This window comes from Melozone crissalis, unplaced genomic scaffold (assembly GCF_028551555.1).
Source record: "Melozone crissalis strain CALT ecotype California unplaced genomic scaffold, PUWL_Pcris_2 ptg000027l_1, whole genome shotgun sequence".
Taxonomy (NCBI): Eukaryota; Metazoa; Chordata; class Aves; order Passeriformes; family Passerellidae; genus Melozone; species Melozone crissalis.
Window position 1 is genome coordinate 10488302 of NW_026535805.1, and position 18441 is coordinate 10506742.

The window sequence follows — 18441 nt, forward strand, 5'->3', positions numbered from 1 at the left end:
TGACTCTTCCAATCCTTACCAAGCAATACTTGCTGTCAGCATCCTTCCCCCGAATTTACATATACAAACCAGGTGACCCACACTTTTAACTGCGTGGACAAAAACAGATTTTAAAAAAAGAGCATTTTCACTCACCTCCAGGATAGTCCCCTCCAGTCTGTTTGTAAGTCTGGTACTTTGGCTCCTACCGCAGTCTGGAAAAGATGGAAATAACAATTGATAAAATACTAAAAGAAAAAAAGCCCTAGGAGTTTAGGTAAGATAGACATCATGTTTTGAAAGTGTTGAAACACTCTTTTAAAATTACCCTGTATCCAGCCAAGCTTTTGCAATATCCCAGCTTTAGCATAAGTGGTCTGTGTCCTTATTCACCACTACACACTGGCCTGTGGGCAGCCCTGCATCTCCCATACTCCAGTTTTCTGTACTTCCCCTCATATCTAGATAACAGACCACGGAGCACCAGAGGAGATATAGTCCAGCCAGAGGATGTCAGATTGTAAAGTCAGGGACATAAGGCTTTAAAGCTGCTAATCATACTGTTTTAGCAACCTAATGGGACCCAGATCACATCAACGGCTTTGTATTTATTTGGATTTTTTTCTGATGGAAAATATTTAATCCTGGCATTTCCTGAAGAAAGATGATTTTGAGAGACTTAATAATCCAGGAAAAGAGCCCCAAACACTGATGAAAAATCCCCATCCAGTTTTAGCTGTACATAAATCAGAGAAGCTGCTTTTTAATCTGCCAAGAAAACAAATCTTTGGTGTACAATCCATTTTTCCTCTCCTGGATCCAGTCTGCTACTTAACACACAGACTTGATGAGGTGTAGACAGGATTTTTTTTGCCAGTATAGATAAGCATGTTGGTGTGTGTACTCTTTTCACTGTGCATTGGTGCTGGAGAAGTCAGAAAGATGAATTCTAACCAGTGACATTAATAAATTGTTCAATGTTTCATTAATCTCCAACCGTATCTAGATTGAGACAGCCTTTCTTCTGTACTGTGAACTTTCATATCCTTCAAAATTAAATAAATACATAAGACCTCTGTGCTGAATTTGGGTTGCTCACAGGATGGGGACAGACCTCTAGCAAGGTCAGCACAGTGACTCTCATTCAGGGCAGCAAACATGAGAAAGGGTTCTTCTGCAGCTTTACAGTTTTTTAGTGGCCTCACCTGCTTTTATATTCTTCAAAAAACCATGGCACCAATTCAGCCATAAACACTGGCTGCATTCAGGAATCTTGTGAGGAGTACCAGGAGGACAATCCATGCCTTGGGGGACCTTGCTGCTGCAGTCCCCCTGTGCCAAGGATGGTTACCCCGCACAAAGCACACAGGGCTGCTGTGGCAGGTGTGAGTGTGTGCACACATGTGGGAAACACTCTGCCGCTTTTTCTGGCCCCCCAAATAAATCATTAAATCAACCCCCCAAACACACCTTGCTGTGGCAGTGGCAACTGGTAGGAGCTGCATGAATAATGGCATCATGAGAACCTGCCTTGCTCAGCTCTTGAGACAGACACCTCAAGCATCATAACTTGGCCCCTATGGCTAGGGCTTTCAGAGATATTTCATATATTAAAAGAACTAATATTTTAAAAATAAGATATATGTGCTAGTGCACAAGGGAGGAAATAAAACAATTAATTTCAAGAGTCATGGCAATGGATAGGAGGGAGACTTGTGGGGCTTTACTGATTTCTTCTAAAAAAAGCTCAAAGCTTGGCAGCAGAGGGAAAGCCAGGATTACATCAGGTCAAGCAAAATCAGGTTCAGAGCTAATGAGAAGTTGCATGATACATAATGAAGACATGTACACCTGCTTGTAAGATAAGCCTGACCATTTAAGGGCTTCAGACCCTTCAAGTCTCTCTGAACTCAACAGGAACAGAAGCTGCTAGAATGAGCACTGGTTTAGTTCAGGAGTTAAAATTCATGGAAACTGTTGACGCAAATGCTTGCTTTCATCCCATGCCAGAACAATTCTGCAGGGCTGTGTAATTCTAGAACTTTTTCTCAGAAAACTTCAGTGCAGATCTGCAGTATTCCCTGCTATTCTTCTCTGGGGCCTTTCTGGGTTTTTTTGTGCCTCCTTTTTATTTTAAACCTCCATTTCTTAGTACTTGAAATACATCAGAGCTGTAACTGGAAGATATCTAGGAAGGCAACCCAAGAAGCAAAATATGAAAGTAAAACTCTGAAATACAGAAGTATCAGAATTATCTCAAGTGGGAAGCACTTCATTTTGCAGTCAATTATTTCCATGGGAGTTTTCAGCAAAATGTCTTCTTGCTTCAAAAATATCAACTGCTTTCACTTCTTTTTTTTTCATGTCAGATGAGACTAATCCTATAAGACAGACACTTCCCTTTTCAAAAACACTTGGATAAACCGTATGGAATAGAGAATGGGATCCCACTTCAGTTCTGGCCTGAACTATTCATTACTGGATTACACAATTGCCAGTGTCACTCATATCCCTTCAGGCTATTTCTTTGCAAAGGGAACCAGGTAGATGAGTTTTGCTTTGCCAAGCCAAAGGAATTTGCTTTCTATCTGATGATGCCTGATGTGACAACGTCTGGGTAGAAATTGAGAACTGCTCTTCTCATTGTAAACATGTGAATCCAGCCGTACTCACAGTCAGGGAATCTCCAAGTGCTCCTATGGCTTTGATGTCAGCAGGTCGTAACTCATGGACTAAAAAGCAGTAGGAGAATAAAAGCAGGATTACCAACAACTGACAAAATACTGTCCAATAGAATAAATATGCAAGTCTTAGGTTCCAATCTGATGGCATTTTTGCAGACTTTTAAGGTAGAAAAAGCTTCAGGTTCTGTGTGTCACCTAGGCAAAAATGCGTAACTTCTTGCCTTCGCTTGCAACAGTGCATTACACTAACATGGAAAGAAATGGAACTTAAAATAGCTTAGTAAAAAATGAAAACAAGACTAGATATGTTTACAGATGCATACATTCAACCTCTTTTAATTGACTTACAGGTCTGGGTCATAGATCAATATTTCCTATTAAATATCTCCCAACAGAATCTTTAAACTGCACACAGCACTTACACTGCGCTGCTTATCAGAGCACATTCCAGCCTGCTAAGTCACTAACCCTCCTGGGCAATTTTAACCTGCCACGTTGCTGTATGATGAATGATGTATAAGATACATGCATACAATAAATGTGATCACATTTATCCACAGAGACATACCTGTTGTCATGCAGAACTCACTGAGAATGGCAAGACAGACTTCTTCCCTTTGCTGCTAAATATATCAGCTTTTATTGTTTACTTTCCATCTAGGATGTGCAATTTCAACATCTTATTGCTTTTAGAAACAAAAGATGAAGTTTTTCCTATGTATAATTTTAGGTTAGGAGTTCTTTCTCACCTGATGTTGGGACAGGACTGGATGGAGTATGACCAGGACACGACAGTTCACTGCCCCAATTCTGAAATGAGAAGTTACAAAATTGTTTCATCTTGTAGCTAAAAGATAATGTGGAATTCATATATGGTTTAGTTGTACAGTGTAGGGCAAAACCAAGTTAAAACACAGATCCTAGTTTGGTGCCTATGTAGCTCAACAGTCTTTTACACCTCTTTGTGGAACACTATCCAAACAATCATTACTTCTGGTGACATTTTCTAGCCAAAGCATAAAACTCTTCCAAAGGCAAAACATTTCATCTTATATTTCCTATATTTCCCTCTCCACTGCCTACAAATTTTGTCCATGACCTGCAAGGTGGGGTCTCCAGGTTTGAAGTCTTGCTCTGTCTCAAAAGATAACAGATGTAAAAGCAAATAAAGATCAATAATTGCCTGCAAAGTTATCATGTTATACTAATGTATTATATTATTAATGTATTATTATATTAGCTGGTAAAAAGTTTGAACATAAGTCCTAAGAAGAGGAGTTGAGGGAACTGGGGTTGTTTGGCCTGGAAAAAAGGAGGCTCAGGGGAGACCTTATCACTCTCCCACTGTGTGAAAGGAGGTGGTACAATGCAGGAGTCTGTCCCTTCTCCCAGGCAACCAGTGAAGGAACAAGGGCAAATGGACTCAAGTTGCACCAGGAAAGGTTCAGGTTGGATATTAGAAAAAATTTCTTCATGAAAGAGTAGTCAAGCATTGGAAGAACCTTTTCTATTCTATTATTATATTATTGTTCCCCATGTACTTTGCCAGGAACCTATTCTTTCCCTAGAAACTTTCAAAAATTGCTTGCTTTTACTGAATATAAAATTTGAAAAAACTTCAAAGCTTTAAAAGTTCCAGTAAAGAAAACTGTTAGGCTCTAAATAATTGTACTTTACCATATATTTTTAGGTGACATAGTAGTTATTATGTCACCTAAATTCCACCAATTGAAGATATTGAATCAAACACACATTGCAGAACACCTTAGTTCACCAGCAGAGAGAACTGATGAATGTTTCCCCCTGCTTTTTGGTAACAAACAACCATATTAGCCAAGAAGCCAGCAAGGGAAAAACTAAAATTGTTCCAACATCCAGCCCTTGCAGGAGCAATGACAGCTGTGTACGCAGATCAAAAGGCCAGCCCTGCTAGGAGCAGGAGATCAGGCTTGGGATGTCCTGAGGTCCCCTCCAACCTCAATTATTCTGTGACTGCACAATTCTACCAGAGTAAAACTACATAGACCAGTGGTCTTCAGAAAGCATGGCTGCTGTTAAAAAACATCACGACAAATTCATCTGTTCCTGTAAAAAGATGCTGGAATATGCTCCACTATCAACCACTACAGTCTGGTTGCAGAGGCTAGAAAGGACAGATAGGCTTATTTTTAGATCAGAAAGTGTTGCTTTACTCTCTCTCTACTTCTTTCCTTTATCACTTCAAAAGCTGTTGCTGTTAAGATTCAGTGGAATTATGTATTAAAGCATAACTCTAGCTCTACTGATAAAAATCCCATATCAGTCCTGCAAACTATGACTTGCTAAGACAATACCTGCTGTTCTTTGTGACCATTATGGCACACAAAGACTTTGATAATTGGGTTAGTGATGAGCTCCCCAAGTATGTCAAACTAACCCAGTCCATTCTGACTGCCAAGAAAATAACTGCTCCATTTCTTCGAGTCCTACACACAATATCTGTTTCTGCAGTTCATTGAGCATGCCTCATGACAGTTGCTCAGTCATGGTGGAAATGAAGCCCCTTTGAAAATGGGATTACTACCACCTTTGTATAGGGTCACACATCCAATATGTAAAGGTGACTGCCCTCTACAGGTTAAGCTTACTTGAATGTAACAAAGAACAGTGCCTCCAGAGGAGAACATCTAAACCTTCCTTAGATTATTTGGGGGTCAGGATTCTAAGATAGCTTCTCCATACTGTGAGAAACTTGCTATCTGAATTAATTATGCATTCCACCTTACTTCCTTTGGTTTCAGTTTTGATATAATTACACCATTAATATAATTAATTTTGTTTGGCTTTTAGGAAAACATTTGTTTACACAATGAAAAGTGCAATGCAAGGCAGAATTCTCTTTCCAAAAACTGGTAACAGTTTATATAATCTATAAATTCAGGATTATGTGTTAAGAGACGAGATGCAGCTTTACACAGTTTGCCTAAAATGCAGCAAAATGTGCAACAATTACCTCTATTGGCTCTCTAGTGGGCTCCACTGGTGTGTAGTTGCTATTCCTGTACGTTCCCAGGAAGGGACTGTTCTGGAGAAAGAGGAAACAAAACAAGAGAAATAAGAGAAATTGGGCAATAAGCATATGGCACAAACTATAGCAAGTGATATCAAGGTATCATATAACCAAGAAAGTAATTGCCTAAAATATAAAATTGGAATCTGGATTTTGAAACCATGCTTCTTCCTTAAAATTAATAAACTTTGTGTTTAGTACCTTAGGACAAAAATTACATGTACTAGATGCCAATTGCAGTTTAATATTTTCCTCTCCTAACATTCCAAATTAGACTTTATTAGAAGTTTAGTCCATTCCATTCAGAAGGTGCTGAGGTAGAATCTATACAAACCTGGGCAGATCTTCTGTGTCAGCATCAGGGAGATGAAAGATTGCTTACTGAAAAGCTCATTCTTCCCTCCAATGGAGGCTGTAGAGATTTCATTGTTATTTTTGTCCTCTACTAATGCAGCATGCATTCAGGAAGACATGCACATCATACAGGCTAAAAAAATTCACCTGGAGGCTCACTTACCTCAATCAAGAGAAACTCCAGCATTTGCATAAAGAAGTCTTTAAAAGCACTAAAATTAGAAGGCAGGTTTTTATGGTACTTAAGTTTGCCTCAAAACAAATAATTTTCCATGGCTACTGGCACTTTTATCAATGACCTTTTCATTGCATTTAGATTTACTAAAGGCTTGCCATTTCTGCAAAACAAAATGGCCATATATCTTTTCAAGGGATATAAAACTTTTCTTTGCCTACTTCTGAAAAGCAACATCTTCGAACAAGAGTAAAGGAAGGGAAAGAAGTACAAAATCCACACTATTTGGCACTGAAGTTGTTGCTGAGTTCATTTAAGCTGCTTGGAAAGAATGCTGGGTAAATGAAATAGGATCATTTTGAGCAAATCAGAGGACTTCTGAAATACACTAGTTAATAACTCAGAAGATTTTCCTTGTCTGACAGGATGGACACAATATGGACAAAAGCCTCCTGCATAACTTGAATGTCTGCCTCCAGACCTAAGAGAAGTCAGAACTCAGATCCCTGATCTGTTCAGTTCTTTGGCCTTCTTGTTGAAACTGCTGAAGAAAGGGAGCCAGTGACTGCTGCTTGCAGCAGTCATTTCCATGTGCTGGTACCTAGCAACTGTCCTGCAAGTTCAGCAGCTTGTTGTGTAACTGCAGGAGCAGCTTCCAAAGAGTCTGAAGTATTCCTCTTATGGATCAGGCCAGGAAAGCCAACTTGACACTAATCCAAGACATGAGAGATTCTGAGTTTTCAAAGCTGCTGTGGTGCCCAAACCTCATTGATTCTGATGGGAAAATTAATGCAGCATGTTCTGTTGTTTGCTGCTTGAGCTGCCTCTGTACTTCACATCAAAAGACAACATCTGCTGTAGCTGCAAACACACTAATCAGCACATTGTCAATCAGTATTCACTGCACAGCAAAGTGGCCATGGGACACCAGTGCAGGTATATGAGAACACCTGCTCTCTCAGAGGTAAACAGAACAAAGCTTTAAGTAAGCTTATTCCAAATAGACCAAATCCCTGCTCTCTGCAGCAAGCACAAGCAATACAGCCTCCTGACAGCCAACTTCCAAAATGTGGGTATGTTTACCTGAGCTGGACAGCCAAGGACGATGTCAGCTGAGAAATCAAATGAGTCAGCTTTCTGGCCCACAGGCTGTAACTGGAAACAAAGACAAAAGAATCTATTTTTTAACCCTGTCAGCTCATCTTAAATTTGTAAAACAATTCTAATTAAAATAACTCCAACAGAAATATACCTTTCAAATCTATCTAAAGGTGCCTGTATTTACAGACCTAGATTTACAGCCAAGGTTGAAATGCACCTACTTCTCAGAAAGAACATGGCAACCACAAAACAAAAGAGCAGCTCTAGAAAGAAGCTTAAAATGGGAAGTGGAAAGCTACAGTGGTTCAGTTTAAACTCCTGGAGGATTTTGGCAGGCACATGAAGTACCTTGGAATTTTGCCAGACAGCAAGGTCATAAACTTTCTTCTCTTGCACGAAAGACATTAAGAGTACCTCAATTTTTTATAGCTAAGCTGCATGATGGCATCTCCAACAAAAGGTTGTTTATGTGTAGAAGATAATACCAAATCTAATTAGAGGTACTGCTGGATGGTTGCAAGCAATCATGTCAGCTGTTAAAATATTAATCCAAAGTATATGGAAGTTACTATTCAGGATCCAAGATACTGCTGCTGACTGCTGGGTACTCCTGCACTGCATTGCTAAGTAAAATGAGTTTGCTTAAGCAATCTTTAGTGACTCGTCTTTATTGAGCTTAACTCATTTCCAAAAGTAGTAAAACTGAACTGAATTAAAGCCACTTTAATTCCTAATGAGACAATAACAACACAGGGATTTAAAACAAATGTCTCAGTAATCAGTTTTAAATTGACAGATGCAGTTACAATTCTTTATTTGGTGGTTTCCCATAGCAGCCCATAGAAACATCATCCTTACTAAATGCCATTCTGCCTTGCATAGAAACAGATGAAGAGGACTTGAAGTCACAAAATGACTGTGATCATGCACTTGGAGCACCCCTCTCCTCACCACACGCTTTAAGAAACAAGAGGTTCTAGGCAGAGAGCAGTGCCAAAGCCAGAGGGTATTTAACTAGTTAAGGAGAGACAAACACAAGGTCCAGAGTTATTCAGGCCTTAATTGCAATGCTTATTACAGAGATATTTTAATAGCAGTCAGGTCTAGGTGAAGATCTCACTGTATGCAGAGCCTGTCAGCTTACCACAGCATTCCACAGAGCCCTGGCAAGCTGAGAATGGCCTTTCTGGCTCGGATGGAAGCAGTCAGGAGAAAAGTAGGAGACATCTGGTTTCTCTTTCTGCAAATAAAAACATAAAGGACATATGAGTGTAGAACATTCCCACACTTCCAATTTGGAGTTGCTGAGGCCAAATCAGAACTAGTAAAGAGAGATTCATGCTACTTGCTCTCCCTGCTCTATTGCAGAAAGGCTCCCATTATCTAGCAACACAAACTGTACTTCAGCAGACCCATGAACTACCAGAAACACTTAGCTAGAGATGATTATGTGCCTCCATGGGCAGATCCATCCAGAAGCAGTAAAACCACAATTTTCAATTATGGGTACAGTTCCTCTTCAAGTTCTGCAACGAGTTCCTCTCCCTGGTTCCAGTTGTCATTAGAACTGGAACCACAGGCAGCATTATGCTCTACAGTACCTCCTGCAAAGCTTTGAGTTTTGAAAGGATCAAGAAGCAAGTAAGTGTTTGATGGAAAGCACACCAGAGTAGTCTCCTTTCTAAACAAAATTGTACTTTAATATAGGGTTAATACAGTTACTGGAGGACTTGGAGGAAACGGAGTTTGGAAATGTGTCTGTCACATGAAAACTGAGATTAGGGTCACACATGACTGAAACAAGTATTTTTGGTCAGAACAGTTCTTCCTCAAAACTTGAACAGGTTTTTTTCAGTGTGTTTGGCCTTGCTTTTTAGAGGACTACTACCAAAATTTACATCATATCTTTTACCATATTTAGAGACAGAGTTTTCAGTTCAGGAACATCTGAATGTTGTGTGAGATAAGAAATTGAAAGAGCATCCTGAACTTCTTAAAATCTGACCTAATGCTTGTGAGACTACAAAAAATGTTCAGAAATATTTTGCTTCTTCTGTTTTTATTTCTGTGTTCCCTACCCTCAGTACCAAAATCCCCATGACTTCTCATGGGCACCAGTTACACGCACAAATAAAAGGCTTCACCCAAACAAAGCAAAGGAGGTCTGTGAAGCAAATTTTTCCATAGCAGCACCTTAACTTTTCAAACTTACACCAGCTATTGCAAACATTTTCAGAATGATCCAGTTCAATTATGCCAGAGTAATCACTGCTCAGTATTTTGCTCCAACTCCTCTCAGCTCCAGGTACATATGAAAATGTTTCACCTCTAGTGAAAGTTTGAGTCTTTTCCTAGATTTACAGTTACTGGAACTTGCCATTCAAGGAACTGAGATATACATCAACATATATACTACACAAAACTTCTATGAGATCATAGGTAAGGTTCCCTTTCTGTCAGACACAGAAAAATTAGTTATGTGGCACAAAGGGGAGCTGATGCCATAGTCCTCACTGAGCAATGTGGCTATGTTGCTTTAAGAAGTGCAACTTAATAACTTGGTCTTTTGTTAATCATGTTTTATTTTCAGGAAGAAAAATATTTTTGTTATTTTTGTACTTCAAAGAACATACTCAAACACAACTCTTAAATCAAGTTTTGACTCATTTTCCAAAACAGCAATTGATATTGACAGAACAATACATAAAACTAAGAACTGCTTACTATATGAAGAAATCCATTGTACTACACCAAAACCCAGCAATTTCTCATAAGAAAAGCAGAACAAAATGAAACTATTTTGAATATAGTCTCTGTAGGTAAGATACCCATCCTTAGTCCTTTAAATGCAGAAATCACCTTTAGATCATACCTGATCAAGAGGAACCTTCAGATTTTGAAGGAAAGGCTGGATGACAACTGTGAAATTTTCATGAGTGTCATATCTGCCAGACTCTATCAGTCTCTGAATGCCAAGCTGCAAGAAACAAAAACCCACCAGCAATACTTCAACTACATCTCTGCATCAAAAACCACCAGCAATACTTCAACATCTCTGCATCATAACTATTTTCTTTGTTTGCATTTTCTGAGAGCACTGGAATCAAAAGGAAGTTTTACTTGTTAACTTAAATAGCCACAGCCATAGGCAAAAGAAGGCTGAGATGCTGCAAAGGGACTGAGAAGGTTGGAACACAATGCTGAAACTGTTTGTCAGGGACAGAGTTTTGGTGACTAAACTCCCACCAATTAACCTCTACTAGGATATATAATTTTTCTGAAGACCTCTGCTGCTAGTTTTGGTCACATGATAGGTTTTGATAGCATCAAATGAGCTCTTGCTGAGTTCATAGTTTGGGTAAAAAACAGCTATGATATGTTGCTAGGAAATCAAGAGCTCACCTCTACTGGAAATAAAGTAACTGCACCACTTCTAAGAGTCATACCTGGTAAGCTTTGATGGCGTCTCTCACCATTGTGAAATTCTCTGAGTTTTCTTCTCCTGTGAGAACACAGCTACACAGATAACTGTGGGGGAGGTCAGAAGAGAAAACAGGAACAGAGAGAGTCAAACATCTGATAATGCAGAGACCACCCTTTTTCATGCAATGCCCTCATGACATGGATGTAGTAAGGGAATCTGTACAATCGCATTTCTGTGAAAACATCTTATTGTCCTTGCTATTGTAATTTCAAGCCTTAATCTTATTTTCTACTGCACATGAATGACACTACTTTAAGTAATTTTGGTTTCACACCCAGATATATCAAAGTAGCACACACTGTGTAGTTTGTTTCATTAATTTCACCCAGACATCCAAAGGCCCTGCAGACTGACACAGGTACACACCAGAGCCCCTGGGGAACTATAAAACAGTATTTTGAATTGTACTGCCTGTTTTACTTCTGTGCTGACACCTTTCCAATCAACAATTCCTTTTGCATTCCCAAGACAGAGAATTTCTCTCTTTCTAAAAGGTCAGCAAAGAATGCAAATTACCCATTGCACTAAAGCCTCTGAAACAGGGGAAACCTGTCTACTCCTCAAAAACATCACAAAAAAAGGCTTGCAAATCTAAATGTTTGTGCACTTCAACCCCATCTTGAAGAACCCTGTCTCAGTAACTTTAACCCTAGCCTCTGAGGTGTACATTATGTCCAGCTCTAGACATGGAAAACAGGTCAAAGCCAAGAGAAGGAAATGCCATCAGGCAGGGTGATGTCAGCACTGCATGGGAAGGAAGTCCACAGGACTGTGCTGCTACCTTTAAACAACAGTTCAAATTATGAGAGAAGCACAAAATAAGAACACAAACAGGACAAAAGGAAATCAAACAAGCCTTACTCTGCCAAGTAAGTAGGGCACTGAACTGAAGGGTCCACAAACAACTGTCTCAGTACGGTGATGTCCCCCACATCAACCAGACTCACTAGAGCTTTTGGAACCTGAAAGATAAGGTTTGGTTTAGAAGAAAATGACTGGTTACACAGCCCACAGTGCATTTATTTTACCCCAAAGTCCAGTCATTTGACACCACTTCCCTTTCTTCAGCACTGGAAGGATAAAAAATTTAAAAGATTGAAAAAGCAATAAACTCCCTCAAATCAGCTTTTGATTTTTTTTCCCCACACCATAGCTCAATTTTACTATCTGTCATTCTGTCATTTCAGACTGCATCTCACTACTGCAGATAGACAAGACAAAAGGAAATGTTTTTTGTACAAGTCAACAGCATATGTTTTGTACCAGAATGCAAAAAAAAAAAAAAAAAAACCAAACAAAAAACCCCCAAAAAATCAAACAAACAGAAGAGCTAGCATCTAGCATCAGTCAGTCATGTCTCAGTGTGAGCTAGAATGCTGGGATAATTTCACAGTACTTGCCTCCTTGTGCAGAATATCAAGAGTTTCTTGAATCCTTTTGATGTAATTCCCAGCTGAGTAGTGATCCTGATAGAAACAGAAGAGATTACTGTCAAATGGAGATACAAGGAATTTAGGTTGTGAGGCTGGAGAATCACATTAATTCACTTCCTTTTCTGCCCTACAACACTGTGGTCAGTAGAATGTTCCTGCTTCTTTCTAGAGACTGGGGACTCTAACATAGCAATTAATCCAAAACATAGGGAGGCTCGGTGAAATTTTGGATTTAAAATAAACCTTGTTGAGTAGCAGCATATTTAACCCAAATCCACTGGGCCCTTCATGTAAAAATGCAGGAAGGAACCCAATCTGAATGCATGCTGAACAGCATAAACCAAGCAGCCACAAGCATGCTCACAGCCAGCTGATAAGCTCTCATAAAATTATGTGGAATCATTGCTAGTCAAGGTCATAGCTATAAATAAGGCTATAAAACTTGGCAGCAGCAGCAGCAAAGAAGCCTAGCAAGGCTCCTGCAGAAGAAGCACATTTCTCAAGCACAAGGGGTTGCAGGAGAATTGAAAATGCTCATAAGAAGTGAGCATATTAAAGGCAAGAGAGTGAGAGCTGGCAGTGATAGCTGGCCTCTCCCTGCCGCCTGCCCACTCAGCTCCCATGACCTCCTTATGGCAGCCCTAAAGGCTTCTCCACAATGCAGAGAAGCATAACATTCAAATAAGACTGCAGCAACTCCCCTCATATATACACCTCAGCAGTCCTAGCACCTCCCCACACTGTGAGTTATGGTGTGGTGACAATTGTAGGGTGGCACCCCTTTGAACTACCATTGCCATTCCTGGATGCCTAAAGAGGCCAAGCTAGAGCAGAGCAGTTACCACATCAGAGGAGTGAGGCATTTCTTCCCTTCCCTTTCTTGCTTACGGTCAAAAAACAGTAGCCAAAGCAGTGGTTCTCATCCTGGAGTAAGCCAGAGAAAACAAAACCATCCTACTCTGCTGCTGGTAACTTTTTATATCAGGGTATTGTCAGCAACAACCCCTGTCAAAACACACAGCAGCCCATGTATAACTCATGTTATCTCTGTGAAGGCTTTATGATTTCCCTTGAGGTGTTTCTGCAGTGACAGCACAGCTGGAGATAACCAGTGTCACTACTCACAGGGTCTTTGCAATAGATGCACAGGTCGTTGGCTCCAATGTGCACGGTTATGAGCTTCCAGTCAGCACTGAAGTCAATTCTCTGTGCAATAAAGAAGAAAATAACGAGTCTGAATTTCTTTACCTTTGTGAGATGCACGTGGTGTCATTGCAGGTGCATCTGCTGTGTGAAGCAACGCCTATTCACGCTGTAAGTTTGAAGGGGTCCCAGACAACTTACGTGATCAGTTTTCATAAGACTCACAAGACTTCTTGCTTGGGCTGGCAAGTGCCTGGAAAGAAGGAGAACTAGTGAGTGAAAGTAACACCCGCATTGAGAGATCAACATTGCCATGCTTCAGACATCTTAAATCAAGTTGACAGAAAGGTTGAGTGAGGACACAGTACAATACTCATGTTGCTGTTGATAAAATTACAGGTTCACATCATGGTAATAAAATCAACATCAAATCAAACTTGATTATATTATATTATTGATGAATACAGATTTCACTCAAGTTCAGCAATTAATCTGGAACTGTAAGTTCAGCTCCCATTACAGTGCTTAGCACCTAAAACAGCTGAAAAGCCATATATGGCAACAGTTGTAAGCAGAGGGCCTCTGTAGAGCCAGGCTGCTATCAACCTATTCCTTGTAGACTAAAACACAGGAATCCCCAGTCCCAAACCTTAGCTGACCTCTTGAGCAACATGTCCCTGAAAAATATAGGTTTCAGAGCTCACTGTGCACACCCTCCTCATTTTTGGAATTTGCATCTACAGCACATAACTTTACACTATGTGTACACAACTTTTCCAGAGTAATTAAAAATCCAAGAAACCTTCAAGGTTACTCAGACAAATTAAGATGACAACCTTGCTGTTTTCCAAAAGCCAGGTGAGTGCTCTCTTTCTCTTTTTTCTGTACATATATATATATACATACAGACAGATAGGATAGACACATACATACATACATAGTGCAATAAATTTTGCACTATGTATTAGTGCAAAATTTATTGGACAGGATAGATACATACATACATACATACATAGTGCAATAAATTTTGCACATACATAGTGTAATAAATTTTGCATACATACATACATAAGTGCAATAAATTTTGTGCTACCTAGGCTAAGTGCTTCAGCTTTATTTGCCCTGACAGACTGGTCTTCAAATATGCACAGGGAAGAGAAGAGAATGGGGTCAGAAAGCAGTGACCTTCCAGGCAGGTCTGTGGTTCAGAATGAGCTGCATCTCCCTCCAGGCTCTTGTTAGAGACGCTGACTGTCTGTCATTTCTGGGAGCATATCATCTGACATTAATAAGCATGACACTTGTTTTGTATGGCAACCAGAGTTTAGCTCCTCTTTGCAAGGCTTTGTTTACTGTAGGAAAAAGAGAGGTCTCTCACCACCCCTGTCCAGCTGAATACTGATCTCACACTGGCATGGGAGCAGCTGCTGAGGAATGAGCCCTGTCATACATCTGCTTGTGCACTGTGTGCATGTAGTAGTTCTTATCACCATTACCCTTGTCCAATGTCATAACCTACTTATTTACATCTATCACAACCCACAAGTGGTCACAGTTTCCTTCTGCTCTTACTGTGGAAACCCCTTAGCTAAACATCATCTGCAATACTGACACGGAGGAAAACTCCACTTATTGATCTGATGGTCCACAACATATTTGATTTCTCATACAGTCAGTGAGGTGCTGATGCATCCTGAGCCAATGCAGTCAGCAAGATCCAATAACATCTTGAATGAAGTAGTGCCAGCAATGATCCATCCTTGAATTGCAGTTTCAACCAAATTTAGATCTTGACCAATGGAAACAGTTTGCTAATGGGAAATACAGATATTCACAATTCCTGCTACCTGTTTTCTCCTCTTACTCTTAAATTCTTAACCTCCTTGTTTGTTTCCACATGAAATTAGAGACCTCAGCCAGGCTCTGCTTCAGCAACATTACTCAGATCTATCCTTAACTATCATGTTGACAATGAATGCAGATAGGTTTAGGAACAATTTGCTATATGAGACCTACATTACTACATCTTCATCTAGTTCAATAAAGAGCTCCTCAAAGCAGCCATGAATTTAAGTTTAAGAAACCCTTACACCTGGTTTCTACAAGCTGGTAAGGCTGCAAAATAATCTGATTTCAGAAATGTCCCAGCACCTCTGGAAAGCACTTTCCAGATAACCATAAAGCAAGACAGGCCAGGTAACAATTCTTCAATACCAGCATTAGCTGGTGGACTTTTTTTTGCCCTGTGAATCACTGAAAAATGGATGGTTTTGGCTGATGAAGAATAAATGCTGAATTGCATCATCATTTCATGGTCAAATATCTAAAGCAGGAGAAACGTTTCCTTATGTTGCAATACATTTCAGTACTTGACTAGGAAGAATTCACCTTCTCAGCTACCTTCTCACCTTATCAAGAACCAAAACATTATAGGACAGAGCCCCAAAAGAAGTGTTTGAGAGCTCAAGAATAGTATTTTACAGGACTTTACTTTTGCACAACTTTCTGCAGAGAGTTATGAGACGGAGAAAGAACAGAAGACAAGCAGAAATCTGGCATGATTGTTGTCTGTGTCTCCTTGCTGAACATTTACAAAACATGGTTACAAAACAAAGACAGCTCAATTTCATCATGTTTATCCAGTCCAGTCACTTGCAGGGGAAGAGAGAAGACTAATTGCTATTGATGAAATAGGCAATTTTCATTAGACTAGCATCCATCAACTCATTTCAGACAGCTAACAAATAGCTACTTAATAGCAATGCCTCAGTTGCTGATACAAGCTGCCCTAAGTCATAATGGTGACTTAAGTGGTTGTGTATCCTGCTTCAAGTTCTCCCACTAAACCTTTTTGGGATTTAGCTGATAAAGAATATGAGACAGGCACCTCTCTCATTCTTTCATGCAACAAGCAAAAACTGGAGGTAATGTGGATACATGCTGCATGCAGTATGTTAGTAAATTCTCACTGATGGCTGAAGCACATTTCATTGACATACACAGTTACATTCATTCATCACCAGATAAAAAATGCCTTCTTTCAGTTCTGTGGGGGCTGTAGGATATAGCAGGGGACCTATCCTAGCAACCTATTTCTGCCAGGAAATCCAAGTATTTACTGAGAGTACCAGAATGAATCATAAGTTACACAGGGCCTACAGGAGCGCAATAAAATAACCTGATAAATCCTAATAATCTTTGTTAGATACAGCAAACACAAACACCTCTCTTGGCTTCTGAAGTTCACTTCCAAGACTCCTTTGGGAAGCAAGATGAATTTTTCTTTAAACAAACAAATTAAGGTCTGTGTAATAGCAACTCACAATGTCAAATCCAGGCATGGTCTGCCAGACTGTGTGCCCAAAGTATGACTGAATTCAAGCAGCCATCTGCTTTGTTAATTAAACAGCACTGACTTTGAATAAGTATCCAGGGATTTCTAGGATAAGCAATATAGCAAAGCTCAACTCATGCAGCTTCCCAGGTGTGACTAAAAGCAAAGAGCCAAATTCAGGTGACTGCAAAACATTACAATCCCTATTACATTGGCAGAACTGGCTCCAACTGCACCAGGTCTGCAATGCACCAAAACCCATGGATGATCATTAGTAATTCTCTTTTCTTAAGATTCAAGACTGGGTTTTTTCCCATCTCTCTCCTGTCCTTTCCTGCTTGCTTATCCAGAAACCTGAGGCCAGAATTACATAAGACTTCATCCTGTTTTACTCCTAGCTTCTCTTATCAATTCATTACATGCTTAATTTATAAAATCATTCACATTCTCAGAGATTTACTGACTGATAAATAGATAAATGAATAGATGTTGAACAGGAAGAGTAGAAACCTCCCAACTGTTTCTGCCAGTTTCTTGTTTGTGGATTTCATAAGGAGGACTGTTAGTTTCATTTGAAAGTTCAGCTATGAAATAAACCCATACATTTAACATGTTTTGAGCCAATTTCCACTCTAACTCAACTGGTTCTGCTTGCTTTTCAGAGCAAGTTGTGACAGCACATGAGACAGTTGAAAGGCAATTAGATGAAGCATCCATCACCTACAAATGTAAAACAAAAAGCTACATACTCAGCCAGTGCTCCAGGAACTGCCTGGTTAAGGAATGCATTGGAATCATTCTCATTCCCGATACCAGTTGAGTAGCCCGTGATCATAACATTGAACTCTCGAAAGATGTCTGAAAAACAGAGGTGGCTATGAAGGCAAAAAGATTCCAGCTGCTCCCTGCCTGCAGGGACTAGAAGAACACACCAGCACTGACACAGTTTTGCTCTCTGACAGGACAGCTGCTGCTGCTGCTGCTGGTCAACTTTGATGGATTCACCAAGCAGTGGGGAGAGGGGTCACCACTGCAGTGACTCAGACAGCAGCGTGCTTGCAGTGCCCTGCACTGACACCAGCAGATAAGATGAGCAGAATTAGGGAGTACAGTGTACAGTTCTGTCTCATGTTGTAATGGTTAACGCCTAAAACAAAATTTTCAGTCATATGATGTTGACTTTGTGAAGTGAGTGTGAAGGGTCCCTCTGCCCAGCCGGAGCTGGTTTTCAGCTGAAGCATCTGGGTCTGCTTCACTGCTGTGCAAAATCTCATACTACTGACAAATGTAAAGAAAAAAGCCTCAGGTACATGACTCTGATGAAGTTACACAGTGTTCTCCATAGTAGTTTCCAAAAGGAAGTTGGCAGAGTAACTTACAGCTGAGAGTGAACATGGCCACATTGTAAACTATAAAATCTACTTCAATCTCAAAGACCGAGTTTAACCACATTTTAGTGAGGGCTTTATCAAATGTAATAGGACTCAATGAATCAATTAATTGCTTATTCTAATTATATTCCTGTTACATTCTGCTTAAAATAATGGTCAACACACAAAAGAACAGTTTACTGGCCCTCTTCGAATGGAAGTTTATTACTACAGCTGATTCAAACTGAAAGTCATGTGGCTCTACATTAGCAATAGCCTGAGCTATGTAAAGTTGCAAGTTTCAGTGAAGAGAAATTTAAAATGAATCCCTTCAG

The 18441-nt window shown here is 39.9% G+C and overlaps 2 protein-coding genes across 2 annotated transcripts in view; both read right to left on the reverse strand.

The window, feature by feature from the left end:
• FOSL2 (FOS like 2, AP-1 transcription factor subunit) overlaps positions 1 to 18441 on the reverse strand; it is a 130445-nt gene that overhangs the window by 34702 nt on the left and 77302 nt on the right. The gene's annotated exons all lie outside the window — the stretch shown is intronic.
• PLB1 (phospholipase B1) overlaps positions 1 to 18441 on the reverse strand; it is a 77334-nt gene that overhangs the window by 16040 nt on the left and 42853 nt on the right. Inside the window, exons 36-48 of the mRNA XM_054279689.1 lie at positions 17486 to 17594; positions 13604 to 13655; positions 13385 to 13465; positions 12227 to 12292; positions 11688 to 11788; positions 10789 to 10870; positions 10215 to 10319; positions 8487 to 8582; positions 7325 to 7396; positions 5656 to 5727; positions 3413 to 3473; positions 2653 to 2711; positions 136 to 194 (exon numbers count right to left, since the gene is read on the reverse strand). Coding sequence (XP_054135664.1) covers positions 136 to 194; positions 2653 to 2711; positions 3413 to 3473; positions 5656 to 5727; positions 7325 to 7396; positions 8487 to 8582; positions 10215 to 10319; positions 10789 to 10870; positions 11688 to 11788; positions 12227 to 12292; positions 13385 to 13465; positions 13604 to 13655; positions 17486 to 17594 — 1015 coding nt within the window. The remainder of the gene's footprint in view (positions 1 to 135; positions 195 to 2652; positions 2712 to 3412; positions 3474 to 5655; positions 5728 to 7324; positions 7397 to 8486; positions 8583 to 10214; positions 10320 to 10788; positions 10871 to 11687; positions 11789 to 12226; positions 12293 to 13384; positions 13466 to 13603; positions 13656 to 17485; positions 17595 to 18441) is intronic.